The sequence below is a fragment of the Hyperoodon ampullatus genome (genome assembly GCF_949752795.1).
Source record: "Hyperoodon ampullatus genome assembly, chromosome: 4".
In the NCBI taxonomy this organism is placed as follows: Eukaryota; Metazoa; Chordata; class Mammalia; order Artiodactyla; family Ziphiidae; genus Hyperoodon; species Hyperoodon ampullatus.
The window spans coordinates 36283988-36298704 of NC_136917.1; the positions used below are offsets into that span (position 1 = coordinate 36283988).

At 56.8% G+C, this 14717-nt stretch overlaps 1 protein-coding gene across 1 annotated transcript; it reads right to left on the reverse strand.

The window, feature by feature from the left end:
• Positions 1–2275: 2275 nt before the first annotated feature.
• On the reverse strand, positions 2276–12279 carry SLC25A42 (solute carrier family 25 member 42; the record flags this gene model as incomplete). Its single annotated transcript, XM_079701669.1, has 7 exons — positions 2276–2583; positions 4167–4318; positions 4816–4932; positions 5332–5498; positions 6189–6214; positions 7811–7916; positions 12199–12279. The coding sequence occupies 7 exons, from the start codon at positions 12277–12279 to the stop codon at positions 2276–2278; spliced, it is 957 nt and encodes a 318-aa protein (XP_079557795.1).
• Between the last annotated feature and the right edge of the window lie 2438 nt (positions 12280–14717).

Here is a 14717-nt window from a genome sequence, read left to right on the forward strand (position 1 = left end):
GCGCCACAACTACTGAGCCTGCGTGCTGCAACTACTGAAGCCCACGCGCCTAGAGCCCGTGCACCACAATGAAGAGTAACCCCCACTCGCTGCAACTAGGGAAAGCCCAGGCGAAGCAACGAAGACCCAACACAGCCAAAAATAAATAAATTAAATTAATATATTTTTTAAAAATCTGTCGAAATAACTTCAACCCTGTTTTTGGTTCATGGGGGGTGAGGGTCAGAGCCGAAGAAGAGACATGGGCAGGAGAAAAAGTCATTTTAATTTTTATTAAATATACTCTCTTGTCACAAATCTTTAAAATATATAAACATTATATATAAACAAAGTGTCTTCATGGCGTCAAAATGTAACTCTAAATCAGGCCAGGCAATCAGTGACAGGGGTGACTGCCGAGCGTGCAGGTCCGACTGTGTGCAGGGCTGGGGGGTCGGGGGCGGTGCTGCCGAGGCTCGCTTGGCTGGGGCTGGCAACCCTGGGGGACCCTCCCCGCTCCTGCCCAGCCTGCAGCTCAGAGGAGGGTGCTGCCTAACCACCTACTTGGTCTCACCCGCCTGGGGTGGACCTCCAGTCCCTGCTGTTCTTGCCTGGGGGCCCTCACGTTCCCATCCTGTCTCCCTGTGATGGACGCCCCTGCCTCTCCTGAGCACTGGGCAAGGCTGGGAGAGAAGGTGGGTCAGATGCTTACCCAACAGGACAGCCATCACAGGCTGCTTGGGCCCCCGGGAATGAGAGTCTGGGGACAAGACTGGGGCTGGCTGGTGGAAACATGCAGGAAAGACAGAAAGAGGGGTCTTCACACCCATGGGACTAAGGCAAGAAAAACAGAAACAGGACAGAATGAAGGGAGGAAATGAAAATCACAACTGGAAATGCATGTGTGGCAACAAAGATACCCTCTCAGACCCTTTCACACATCATGGCTACTGAGCCCACTGTGAAAACTGACCCTCTGGTGGTCCTGGTCCTGGAACCAGATTGGACTTGTCAGGGTTTACTGTGTCTAGACCCAGGGCCAGCCAAATTGCAAAACAAAACCAAAAAAATCAAACTCCAAATGCCATTAGGAAACAGGTGTTTCCAAGTCCCTGTGATTCCCGGTGGGTCCTGGGGGGCCTCCTCTGTGAGACCAGATCTCTGGGGTACCCTGACTCTTCCAAGCCTCCTGCACCCAGGCCAGATGCTGTCTCGGGCTCTCACTTTGGGAGAATCAAGGCGGCCAGCTGCCTCCATGTACTCCATTCACGGGAGATCAGACAACCCCACAGGCCTTAAATTGCCCCACGTCCCAGCCAAATAACTGCTCAGGTGGGGAGCCAGGGATGTGCCAGATGCCATGGGTCCCCCCCATGAGCCCCCATGCCTATGGGCGGAGGGTCAGGGCCTGAGGCCCAGCCTCCATTAGTGCAGCCAGTGGGGCGGGGATGAGAGCTTCCTGGCAACCCAGGCAGATGCTTCAGGCTGGGCCTCAAACCCAAACCCATGGCAATTCCTCAAACCCTGTTGCCCGGAGGAGGCGTGACCCTCCTGAGAACATTACAAACTGGGGCGTGAGGGGGCGCAACAGAGGGGAAGACCCAATCCCAGGGGCCTGGGATAGAGTCTGGGATCGGGGTAACACTCTTAGGAGAAGGCTGTGCCCAGCTGTAGACTCTGGGGACAGACAAGGAGTCGTGTTACCAGGGAAGTGGTGAAGGCAGGAAAGGCGGGGGCAGGCAGGGCAGGGCGAGAGGCTGCATTTGTAGCCACAGCTGAGCAGGAGGCTGGTCTCATGGGGACAGGGCAGGAGGCCAGGCCTCAGCCCCACACTCTCTGGGGCTCCCCCTGCCAGAGGACAGACTCTGAACGGACATAGACTCGGAACAACAGGGGCAGGCGGGGTCTGGCTCTGAGCCCAGGGGGGACCAGGTCACTAGAACCAGGGGCCTGTCCAAGGACACAGAGCACACCAGGAAGCAGTGCTGGCCCCTCGTCACTCAGGGCGTTCATGGTAATACCTCCCGGGGCGGCCCCGGCCCTGCTGAGTCGGGCAGAGGAGAGCACGGGAGCTCCGCGCCCCCCCCGCCCCGTCCCAACAATGCACTTCGAGGGCCACTGGCTTTCCCCTCAGACCTGTGCGCACTGAGCCCAGGCCCCCCAGCTTGTTCCACAAGGCGCATCCACGCACCTCCTGGGTGGAACCCAGCGCACCCTTGCTCGCTGGGCTCAGAAACAGAAGGGGTCAGCGGTCCACCGCGAACTGAAGCTTGAGAGCAGCCGACCCCACTGGCCCCTAGCTCTGCAGGTGCCGCAGCAGGATCTGCATGAGGTCAAAGGTGGTGAAGCTGATGCCCACAGCGATGGGACCCTTGAGCCAGTTCATGCTCAGGCCTTTGTAGAGGCCGCGCACCACGCCCTCCTCCCGCACGATGGTGTGCATGGTGCGCGCGATGGACGTGCGCTGGTGGCCCGTGACGCCGGCCGTCTGCATGCGCCGCCGCACCACGTCCAGCGGGTAGGAGGCCGACTGCCCGATGAGGCCCGCGCAGGCCCCGAAGATCATGCGCTCAAAGGGGTAGGGCTGCGGGCGGCCGCTGTACTCTGCAGGGGGAGGCGGGGGAGGGGCTGTGAGGGCGATGGGAGGGGGCGCACACGGGCACCCACCCGTGCACCCCGCGCCCCGCGCCCCCATGCGCCGGCAGTGCCACAGCTGCATTTCAGGGCCTGACCGGCTCTCCTGGGCCTTCCCACCCGGGCCATAGCTTCCCTACTTCCTCACCTACTGGTCCCTCGTTTTTACTCAAATCTGAGAGAGAAAAGATTTTTACAAGACAGAAAAGCACAAAGAATCATATAACCAAGTCCTAAGACCAAGAACGAGCTCACACCCAGTCACTCTAGTAAAGAAAGAAAACATCACTCAGTGGGAAGCAGCCGCATAGCACAGGGAGATCAGCTCGGTGCTGTGTGTCCACCTAGAGGGGTGGGATAGGGAGGGTGGGAGGGAGACGCAAGAGGGAGGGGATATGGGGATGTGTGTATGTATAACTGATTCACGTTGTTATACAGCAGAAACTAACACACCATTGTAAAGCAATTATACTCCAATAAAGATGTTAAAAAAAAAAACTGGGGAAAAAAAAAAAAGGAAAACATCACTCAGGTCTGGAACCCTCTCCACGGCCCAGCCTGCCGGACAGGTGCCCTCCCCTGGGTGCTGTGAGGGCGGGTGGGCTGGAGGGAGGAAAGGGCAGCAAGGGATCACAGGGGTTCTTTAAAAATGTGTTGCAAATTGGAAACTAGGAATTAAAAACAGGGAGACGCCCTATTCACTCAGCAGCACTAGGGGTGAGAAGGGGGCAGGGCGCCAGGGCAAGAGCAGTCACTGGGAGAGCAGAGGGTGGAGAGTAAAACCAAAAAAATGGGGTCTCACACCCACACAAGGAGAGGAGCTCTTGATGTCAGCTGATCACAGAAAACCCACAAATGGCCTCACGGCGCCCCAACGGGGGACCCCCCACATCCACTGCTAAAAGGATGGGTCAGAGCTGCACTACCCGGAAGTGCAGGAGGTGACTGCTCACTCGCTTCCCATAACCAGGAAACAGCACAAGGCTTGTTCCCCCTACACAAAAGCGCAGGTAGAGGGTTTCCAATGGAGGTGAGGGGTGGGGCCCCACCCCTAATAAGGAGGCTCAGGGGAGTGGGGCTGGGGGTTCTGGACAAGGGATCTCAGCTTTACCTGGACCGTTTTCCTTTAACAAAAAACATCCTGGAGCAAATAAGGCAGTTTGTTAATGACTGATCGGACGGGCGGGGGTGGGGGTGGGGGTGGCAGGTATGGGTGGGGTTACAATGTTCTTTGTACTTTTCTAGTTTCTCAAAATTACCAAAACACACGAGGGCACTTCCCCTCCGTCTAGGTTTTACCCGTAGGCGTGTGTGCGCACCAGGGACCTCCAGCCCTCTGGGTGACACTCTGGACTTCACAAGGTTGCTCTCAAAATGAGGCATTAAAGGTCAGGAGTCCAGCTTCCCCGGGGCTGGCCTGATATGTGTCTTCTGATCCAGACCCTGGGCCCCCGGCCTGCCCCTCCCAGGGGAGTCTAAGTGCTCCTCTGCCTCCACCCGCCTCCAGCTCTGTGTGACCCGCGGAGGTGCTGCCCTGGCTCCACACTCCTGACCTCTGTGCAGGCTCTTGAGTGTCTCGTAGGTGAAGAAGCTCAGGCCGGCGTAGGGAATGACCCCCAGCACGGTGGGAATGAATCCGTGGTAGAGGGTCTTCAGCCCCTCTTCTCGGGAGATGCGGATGAAGACGTGAAAGATGTTGCTATACCTGCAGGACAGAGCGGGGTGCGGGGGGGGGGTGCGGGGGAGGCCTCAATTCACTAATTCTCGCCTCCTCCCACGTCAGCGGGGACAGGCCTGGATGCTGACCAACAGAACCTCACAGAAGTTCTGGCATTCGAGGGGGCCGTGCATGCCCAAGGCCATAGCCACCTTCGCCACTGGGATCACGCTGCCGTGCTCAGCGCTTGGCTGTGTCTGACTCCACATGAACACTTCGGGTTGGATGGAAGCAGAAACTGATCCCCAAGCTAAGAGACCCAATTACGGCCTTTCTGGAACAGCTGTGGAGCCGCACACCTGGCCCGCCCTGCGGTGCCGGGGGAGGGGGAGGTAGCAGAGCCTCAGCCCAGCTCTGTCTGCAGCTGGATGTGGAGGCCCAGACCCAAACCCCAGGGGCCCAATGGAGGGAGCCCACCCGGGGACCCCACTAGACACAGAGCCCCCGCTGCTGGTGAAAACGTCGCCGTGCGTGTTTGGACTCACATTTCCTTTGGGGTCACGGCCATCCGTGCCCTGACCAGGTCCAGGGGGTAGGTCAGCGAAGCGGCCGTCGTTCCAGCCAGTGCACCAGCGAGGAGGCGGGGCCAAGGGGGCAGGGCTCTGAAAGAGGGTCGCGGGGAAGGTCAGAGACCAACGCCCCGGGTGCCCACAGGTCTGGGGGGCGGGAGGGATGGAGGAACGGGCACCGGCTGCAAGGAAGCCAGCCAAGTTGAAGCGGGCAGCGCGGGGGAGAGTCTCTGGGTGGATGCCATTTTGAAGTTCCCCTGGCTGCCTTGCCTTTCCCCCTCCTCGTACGAATGAATGAGCAACGAGCACCTTCCCTACCCGCTCTGGGGCACAGGTAGGATCAGTGGCCGTCCTGGGACTTAGGTTCTGAGGGGAGACCGGATAAACAAGAGAAGTTCTGAAACGGTGAGCAGGTGGAAGACAGGAGAACAGGGTGATGTAATCGCGCTGAGAGGGGTTTTTTTTGGGGGGGGGGCGGGAGGGAGGGCTCACTCTCCGCGGAAGCCGTAGTAGCTGCCCAGTAGGCGCTTGTACTCCTCGTGCGCGCTGAACTGGATGGCAGCGTAGGGCACCACGCGCACCATGGTGGCCGAGTTTCCGCGCCACAGGCTGAGGAAGCCTTCGTTGAGGTAGGTGAAGTAGAGGACCCGGAAGGCCTCCTGGGGGGGGAGGGCAGGGGAAAGGGGCAACGTCAGTGCCCTCCACCTCCGCCTGAGCAGTGTCTTTGCTGGCAGAGCGCTAGACCTCCCTGCCCACCTTACGTGGCCCAGCCCTGCGCCTGGGGGGAGCCATCGTCCCCCTCCCCCGCATTCTCTGGGCTCTGCGCTAGGACCCCAGCACGCCCAGCCCCCGTCCTCCGGCCCTGGGAACTGGAAAGCGAGCCAGGGGGAACCAGGCTTGCAAAGCAGGCTCAGAGCCCCACAGAGGGTGTTTTGTTGGCGTCTGGTAGTCTAGCTTTTAAAAATATTCTTCTTTTCCTTTATTAGGAAGGTAACACCTGCTCCGTGTTTAAAAATAAATCAAATATGACAACTGTGAGTTTAGACTGTCAAGTCCCCTCACCGCTACCCCAAGGATAGGGGGGTCTCCCGTCAATTCCCAGGGTGGGCTGTGTCCAGGCAGAGCTCAGGGTGCAGACGGGAGGCCTTGGCCCTGGTGCCTGGCAGGGGAGGCCTTGGTCACCCGGGGGCCCTGGAGCTGGCCTGGGGCGGGGGTGGGGGAGAACCAATGGGAAAAAGCACCTTGAAAAACGTTTCCCCAACCTCTACCACCCTCCTCCTCTGCCACTGCCAGCCCAGCAGGGCGGAGGTGAAGGTCCTAGAGCCGGGGCTCCTGACCTAGTGGCTCACCTTGGCAGAAAATCTTTTTGAGGACACTGGAAAAAAACAAAACAAAACACAACAGAGAGTGTGAGATATGAAGGATGGGACCCTCCCGCCAGTCTGCATGACCCGCTCCGCAAGGGTCTGGTCTGAGCACGGGGAGTGAGAGCCTCCCCTGGGAATGCCCACCCCCCCCGCCCCGACCCCTACAAGGGCTGAGGTGGGGGCCTCCGCAGCAGAGTCAGCCTCCTCCCAGGAGCCTCCTTACCGCCCCCGGCCCACGTCCAGGCCCCTCTGCACACCGGCTTCTCCCCAGGAAGGGGAGCCCAGCTGCCGCCTGACCCCCAGGACAGTGAGGATCTCTGTAGGGGCCTGTGGGAGGACGCACCCCTCCGGGGTTGACACCCAGCAGTCCCCACCCCTGCTGGACCCCAGTTCTGCCAGACCCCTTTGGGGGAGGCATCCCAGCCACCAGCCATGCGGGGGTCAGCCAAGGGGCTCTGGCTCCTGCAGGACAAGGCCACGGGGGTGTCTGACATCTGCAGCCTGCCCTCTCTTCTCCACGGCCTGGCCCAGGCAACCCTAGTGCCCACTCTCCCGCTCTCCTGGGCGGCCTGGCTCACCCCCCCATCCCCCGTTTCCCGAGCATCGGCTGTGTTCCCAGGATAGCCTTGAGCTCCCGTCTGCATGGACGTATGCACACCACCTGCCTTCGGAGTTACACCCGAGCTCCCTGTAGGGCGCTACGCTGAGCATCTGTTCCAGGAACAACACAGCTGCGTGTGTGTGTGTGTGTGTGTGTGTGTGTGTGTGTGTCTGTGGTGGTGGGGAAGGGACGTGTGCTCAGCTGCAGGCCCGTCCTTTCCCACGTCAGCTCACTCCTCCACCCCCTCCTCCTCAGGGAGGAGGTTGATATCAAGGCTCCTGTTATATGGATGAGGAAACTGAGGCCCAGCAGTCCGCTCCTCCCAAACAGCTGAGGGGTGGGGGTCTCAGATTGTGACTGTCCCCCTTCCCAGCACCCCTCAGGCACTGGCCACCATCTGCAGGACAGAAAGTCCTCATCTTCAGGGGACCCTGTGCCTGCTCAACCCTAAGAAGGGAGGGAGATGGATTCTTGAACTGTGTCCTCCCCAGAGATATATCCATGTCCTCACCCCCCGCGCCTGTGAACACGACCTTAACTGGAAACAGTCTTTGCAGATATAATTAAACTGAGGTCATACTAGAGGAGGGTGGGCCCTAATCCAGTGACATGGGTCCTTATAAGAGGAGAGGACCCAGACACAGAGGGGAAGGCAGAGACTGGGGGGAAGCGGCCACAAGCCAAGGATGCCTGGAGCCACCAGAAGCTGGAAGAGGCAAGGAAAGGTCCACCCTCAGGGCCCCAGCAGGAACCAATCCTAGAGACACCTTGAATTGGGACTTCTGGCCTCCAGAAAGTGGGAGAATAAATTCCTGTTGTTCTAAGCTGCCTGGTTTGTCGTACTTTGTGACATCAGTCCTAAACACTAACAGACTTTCTAAGTGGAATCTACAGAGGCGTTTTAAAAACCACTTTGCAGAGCAGCCTGGGGGGCCATGGAGGAGGAGGAGGATTGCTTGGCAGCTTCTCTATCACATGGGATAGATGGACAGGCAGCGTTTACCTTGGAAGATTATTTTGGTTCGGTCCAGGGGAGCTACCGCCGTTTTGGCAAGAGCGCCAGCCAGGGCCCCTGACAGGAGGGAGTTAAGAACTTGCCTGTGATCACTCTGCAAGAAAACACACGAACACGCGGTCTGTCATCAGAGAGGGAGAGGAGGCGTCTGTTCTGCTCGGGAAAGTTTCCTGAGCGTCTTCCTTCTCCCCCTGGTCCAGGGCTGACAGACACACAGTGGCCAGAGTGACACAGCCCTGCTAGGCCCTGAGCATGCTGGGCACAGGCTGAGCCATGGTGGGTCCAGCAGCCACAAAGCCTGGTGGGACACAGTGAAAACCTCCTAGGCCACAGGGACCAACCACATGAGAGGTCATGCCCTGGCTGGGCTGTCCCGTGAGGTTCCAAGTTCTCGGAGACGGCCTACGACGGGACAAACTCCAAACATAAGCGTCACCCCTGACCTGTCCTACTTTCAAGCCTTGGTTCCACCCACCACCTGTGTGTGAGGGATTCTCCCGTTGCAGTGTTTCAGGGTGAAGGTTCCTGGTGGTCTGGGGAGTGGGTGGGGCATATGAGGCAAGCAGACCCTGACTGTTCAGTGTGTCTCCTTTCCACAACTTTCTAACAGGACTTCAGGGGCTGGCTGGCATCTGTGGCTCTTCATCCAGCCAAGGCAAGGGCGATGGTGACAGATGTGGCTGACCAGCACTGTGCACCCCCGTGGCCAGCCTCAGAGCCAGTGCTTTCCCAAGTCTTCCTGCGGCTCCCCAAGCCCCGGCTCCAACAGCCCTCCTTCCCTAGAGGCCTAGGGAGCCCTGAGTTGTCACACAGGAAGCCGCCTGCTCATCGGGTTGGAGTCTCCATCCCCGCTGCTGACTCAGCCACTGAACTTTCTGGAAGTGCTCTTCTGGACATGCCCCACATGTCCTCACTCTGCAGCGTGCAAGGCTGGTGCGGAGCAGGTGGCTCAGTGACCCCAGGAATCTGTGAAGTCCGCTCGGACCAGGTGCCCTCAGGGGCCTGGAGACACATGGAGCGGGGTAGGGGCATGTACAGGCCTTCACCACTCCCCTCACGGGGCTGCCAGTCCACGGGGGGAGCCAGACATGAACTAACTCTTCAGACAAATGTGTGAAGAATCACCAACCTGGGAGGGGCTATGAGGAGGGGGCTCGGGGCTCCAGGAGAATGCGGGGTGAGGGGTAAGGGACCAAGGTTGAAGGATGAGGTACACCTAACTGCAGGGCTTGTGTGTGTGTGTGTGTGTGTGTGTGTGCGTGCGCGCGTGTGTGACACTCTTAGAGGGGGAGGAACGCAACACTCAGAGGCCCCAGTGAGAAGGAGTGGGGGGCCCTGGGGGACCACAAGGAGGGCAGGGTGGCTGACACAGGGAAAGGGACAGGCACAGGGAAGACAGAAGAGACGAAAGGTGGGTGGGGCTGGACCCCACAGAGTGTAGACGCCTGACAAGGAGGCTGGTCTTTGCCTAAAGAGAAATGGAGAAGTGTGGAAGGTGAACAGGCTATTTTAAGTGGAACCAGAGAAGAGGCAGCTCCTGTGAAACCCAGGATGGAGATGGCAGAGGATGGGACCAGGGGAGGCTGCGAGAGGGGCGGGATGAAGGGGCATCTGGGGGTACAACTGGTAGCCTGGGTCCGAGTGGGCATGGTGGAGTCCAGGGCTACGCCCCAAGTTTGCTCAGCTCAGCGGCTGGCTCAGGGGGAAGGGCTGGGTCTGTCCACACTCCTGGCCTGAGTCTGGGCCCGGCGCTCCCTTCACCAGCCCAGCTGACCTCTCCCTAAAAGAACAGAGTCCCGCAGCAGTGTTTTCCCCTGTTTCTGAGGCCGAGCTTCACCATGGGGTTCCATCTTCTTGCTTCACAGAGGCCTGTCACTGGGGACCCCTGCCTTTTCTGGATCACACAGCAAGGTTCTTGTCCTTTGGTCCCACTGGCTTTAAGGGTTGTGGACATCTGATGCCAGAAGGCTCAGTGGTGTTCCTGGCACCAGCTCCAAGGCCCTGTGCCTCAGTTTCCTCTCTGTGAATCAATGTGGTGACAGCTGACCTCGAGCCACCGTGAGCACAGGGAATGCCCTATGGGGAGTCCACGTGCTCTGTGGGCACCAGAAGTGGAGCCGATGTGTCCATCTCCTTCACCGGGTTACTTCCTGTGCAACCTGTGGCGCTTACAATCACAAAGCCAGCTCTGCACATGGGGAACACACATCCTTAAACCTTAGCTCTCAATATGGTGCTCCAGGGACATGCTGTGAGTCCATTTCACATGCTTAGTGGAGGAGGCTGCTGCTGCCTTCGGCAGACGCTCCCAGACTTTTTTTTTTTTTTTTAAAAGAGGCATCGGGGCAGCACGTAGCTTATTTATTTATTTATTTATTTATTTATTTATGGCTGAGTTGGGTCTTCACTGCTGTGCGCAGGCTTTCTCTAGTTGATGACAGTGGGGTCTACTTTTCATTGTGGTGCGTGTGCTTCTCACTGTGGTGGCTTCTCTTGTTGCGGAGCACGGGCCCTAGAGCGCGCAGGCTTCAGTAGCTGTGGCACGTGGGCTCAGTAGTTGTGGAGCACGGGCTTAGTTGCTCTGCAGCATGTGGGATCTTCCTGGACCAGGGCTCAAACCTGTGTCCCCTGCATTGGCAGGCAGATTCTTAACCACTGCGCCACCGGGGAAGTCTCCACTGACCCTTTTTTTTTTTTTAATTTTATTTTTTTGGTTGTGTTGGGTCTTCGTTGTTGCACATGGGTTTTCTCTCGTTGCAGTGAGCAGGGGCTACTCTTCATTGCAGTGCATGGGCTTCTCACTGCGGTGGCTTCTCTTGTTGCAGAGCATGGGCTCTAGGTATGTGGGCTCAGTAGTTGTGGCACACAGGCTTAGTTGATCTGCGGCATGTGAGATCTTCCTGGCCCAGGGCTCAAACCCGTGTCCCCTGCTCCGGCAGGCGGATTCTTAACCACTGCGCCACCAGGGAAGCGCCCCCCAACTGACTCTTAAATGACCACAGCTGGCTTATTCTTTAAAGAGCTTGGTTGGCATAGGCATCACTGAATGGTCAAAGTCTCCATACCCATCATATGGAGAGATCCTGCAAATGAAAAAGGAGGCAGGCAGCCCGATGGTGAGGAAACAGGTGATCCACAGATGGGATCCACACCAGCGGTGAACATCACGAGAAGATGCCTGGCTCCTTAACCAAAGAAATGGGACTTTGCAGAGTGAGCTCCCTGCACTGGGCTGGCCAAGCAGGCCAAGACTGACGTGGGTTGTGGCAGCCAGCGCAGAGGAAAACCGGCGCTGTGTGTGTCCCAGTGCACGCCAGGCACGGGGGCCTTTGCTGGGCATGTCCGCTTGGCGGGACCCATTGGGCCAGTGGAGGGAAAGCCATGTCTCCCTCACGCTCTGCCGCGAAGTTCACTGAACTGTGAGGGATGGGTGCCTGCTCTGGGGCTTGCACCCCCTGCCCCCAGCATGGTGACGGTGGCCCCAAGAATCAGTCCTCCTGCCCGCCTGGCGTTCCACAGGGAGACTTGGAATTTGGGGAAAGGTCAGGAGGGCCAGAGGATGATGCTGCTTCAGGCTTTGAGTCCATGGACTTTGAGAACTGCCTGCGGGTGCCTGAGCCAGCCTGGCAGTGAAGGTGGGTTAGTCCATGTTCTAGGTTCAGCTGAGAGAACTTCTACTAGCTTCTATGGTGAACAAGCACAGGGCTGATCCAATTTCTTTTCTTTTTTCTTTTTCTTAAATATTTATTTATTTGGTCACGCCGGGTCTTAGTTGCAGCGGGTAGGCTCCTGCAGGTGCAGCTCACGGGCTCCTTAGTTGCAGCACATGGGCTCCTGAGTTGTGGCATGTGAACTCTTAGTTGCAGCATGCATGTGGGACCTAGTTCCCTGAATAGGGATCAAACCTGGGTCCCCTGCATTGGGAGCGCACGGAGTCTTCACCACCATGCCACCAGGGAAGTCCTTGATCCAATTTCTTTATGAGGGAATAAGGCTTTTGTCTTCAGTTGAAGGGCGTAATCGGAGATGAATTTCAGAGCTGAGGGTAAACTCCTCCCTGGAGTGAGGAGTTCCCCTGCAGCCCACCCCACCTTGGGCTAATTCTTCTGCGTTGGCAAATCTGAGTGAGAAAAGGGGCTCAAGGACACCTTCAACATCCCAGCCAAATTTGGGCGAGGTTTTGGCTTCTTGCCAAGTGGTAGAGCAGCAGGATCCACAGCACAAATGGGGCCATAAAAACGGAATAGGAGGCGGCCTGCATCGCCCCCCACGCCCCCGGCCTCGCCCTCAGCGTCTTAGGGGGTGCTTTGTAATGGGGTGCGAGTACAGAAGAGGGACTGGGTGAGAATGCCCAATGGGGGGGCCAGGGTACTTGCCTTTGAAGACACATGAGCGGGCAGGATGGGCTCGGCATCCTCACGCAAACGCACCACGCCTTCCTTCACACCATTACCCATTCCAGGCCTGCTCAGGACAGTGGGAGTCTCAGTCCTGGGGAGCAAGAAGGAACGAGGTGAGAATCTGGCCTCCTCCACCAGCCTGGGGCCTCTGATTCATCCTCAAGCGGCCCGATGCCAGCACTGCCCCAGTGGCACGCTTCTCCTAACCTGGCTTCTGTCTCTCTGCGGGATAAAGACACCCGAAACTGCATGTGGATGCCACAGTCCCCTGACCTGACTGCTTAATCATTTACAAAAGCTCTTCTCATCAGCTCTTTTATTTCATCCTCACAAATGGGCCTCTGAGTCCTCTGTTTTTTTACCCTAGTACCAACCGCCCAGATTGGCTCAGAGAGGTTAAGCTGACAGCAAGGTCACACAGCAGGAGGCAGGGGCGTGGCAGGGTATAGGGTGTGGAGGCTGGAGGGCTCCACCTGCCCTGGAGCCCAATGCCCTCTGGGCTTATGCCAGCTTGGACCTGAGACTCCGTCCACAGAAATACTTTTAGCAAATTAATCTTTGTCCTACTGTTTGGCTGCCTGCCCTTTGCGGACAAGTTATAGTAAAGTGTCCTAATACTTGAGGATTCCTCCCTGGAAACCTGTAAGCAGATAAGTTAGGGGGTCCCCGGAGAAAGAGAACCAGGAATGGCTCTCTTGACATAAGAGAAGCCATTTTGGCCTAAGCCATTTTGTGAGCTAAGCCTGGCAGCAATGCTTGCCCTTGAACAGGTCTCGGTAATTAATGATCTAAAGCAAACAAAGGAATGCAGGAACAGAGAAAAGGCAGTCAGACAGTAGTGCAGTGATAAAGCAGAGTCCTAGTTCCTCCTCAAGGGATAGACATAATAATAAATATATCTTTGAGTTCTTTGGTAACTAAGGCCCCCACCCAGGTGGAGGGTGGAATGATGCTGACCCTCTTGACTTCAATCAACTAAAGCTTGGACTCTGTGGACCTCTGCCCCAATTCTATGCTGAAGCCTCCTCTGTTCAAGCCCCTTCATGAATATGCACGTACCCTGAGCTTAAAACTTCCCCAGTTTTGCTGTTTGGGGAGACACTGCTTTGGGAAAGGTCCCCGGTGTTCCCCTTACTTGCTGCAAGTCATAATAAATCCTTCCTTCTCCCCTCCCCATCTTTGGCTTGGTTGTGTCTATTGGCTTGACACCCACCAAGAGATGAACCCAGTTTTCAGGTAACACAGGCTCGTGTCCGAATTTCCTCTTATGAAAGAATGTTTTTTCCTCTTGTAAGGACACCAGTCTTGTTGGATCGGGGTCCACCCTAACAACCTCAAGTAATACATCCTTCCTTCTCCCCATCTTCGACTTAGTTGTGTCTATTTGCTTGACACCCCCCAAGACGTGAACCCAGTTTTCGGATAACAAACCTACCTTTAACCTCCTAGTACAGGCGCACTCAAAGCTCAGCCAACCACAGGGAGGGGACCAGGAGGAAAAAAGGATGAAGGACTGGTGTCGCGGAGATGCCACTGGGCACCGGTATGCTTGGAGGTATCCCTTGCTTTAAAATCACCCAATGAATCAATATGCTTTCCTGTAAAATGATGCAAATGAGGCAGATGCCCCCGAGTCAGCTCTGGAAGCCCCTCCTGCCCTCCAGGTCCTCCCAGGCACCCGCTGGTATGGAACATCCTAGGAAGCACAAGCAGGATTCTGTTCCAAGTGGCCTCTGCCGCTGTTTCCTACCTAAAATGGTCCCTGGCTCGGGAATGAATAGCTGCTTCTAAGACGGGGCCAGAAACTCAACGATGAGCCTGGACCACGCTGAGGCGTCAGGCAGGAACCAAAGTCAATGGGACTGTGAAAATAGGACACAAAGGCAAATCAAAGAGCTCCTAGTGGCCAAAGCAGGAACACTGTGAGCAACAAAATCAATAAAGCAGTGTTGGGTTTTTTTTTTTTTTTGGCTGCACCAAGGCATGAGGGATCTCAGTTCCCCAACCAGGGATCAAACCCGTGCCCCCTGCAGTGGAAGCACGGAGTCTTAACCACTAGACCACCGGGGAAGTCCCAGAAGTGTTGGATTGTAACCAAAGTGTAAGATAAATAGCCAAGAGTCCACATGGATATAAATAAATGATTGAATAAATAAATAAATGAGGGAGAAGAGACAAATCTCCCAGGCAGAAGAATCCCAAATAAGTTACGCAGAGGCTCAGTGCTGGAGGAAGGGAAGAGTAAGCACGACCCCTTAGGTGTGGGCCATGTGGCAACTTCCTTCCAAAGGGCACAGCACAGAAAGGGGGGAAGGGAGTAACCTTACAGTGAGGACACCTGATAGACACCACCTCAGCCACGTGATCAAGGTAACACCACAGTGATAAGTCACACTGACGGCACGTGCCCTGGACACGTGTGTGTGTGTGTGTGTGTGTGTGTGTGTGTGTGTGTGTGTGTGTGAGAGAGAGAGAGAGTGTGAGAGAGAGAGAGA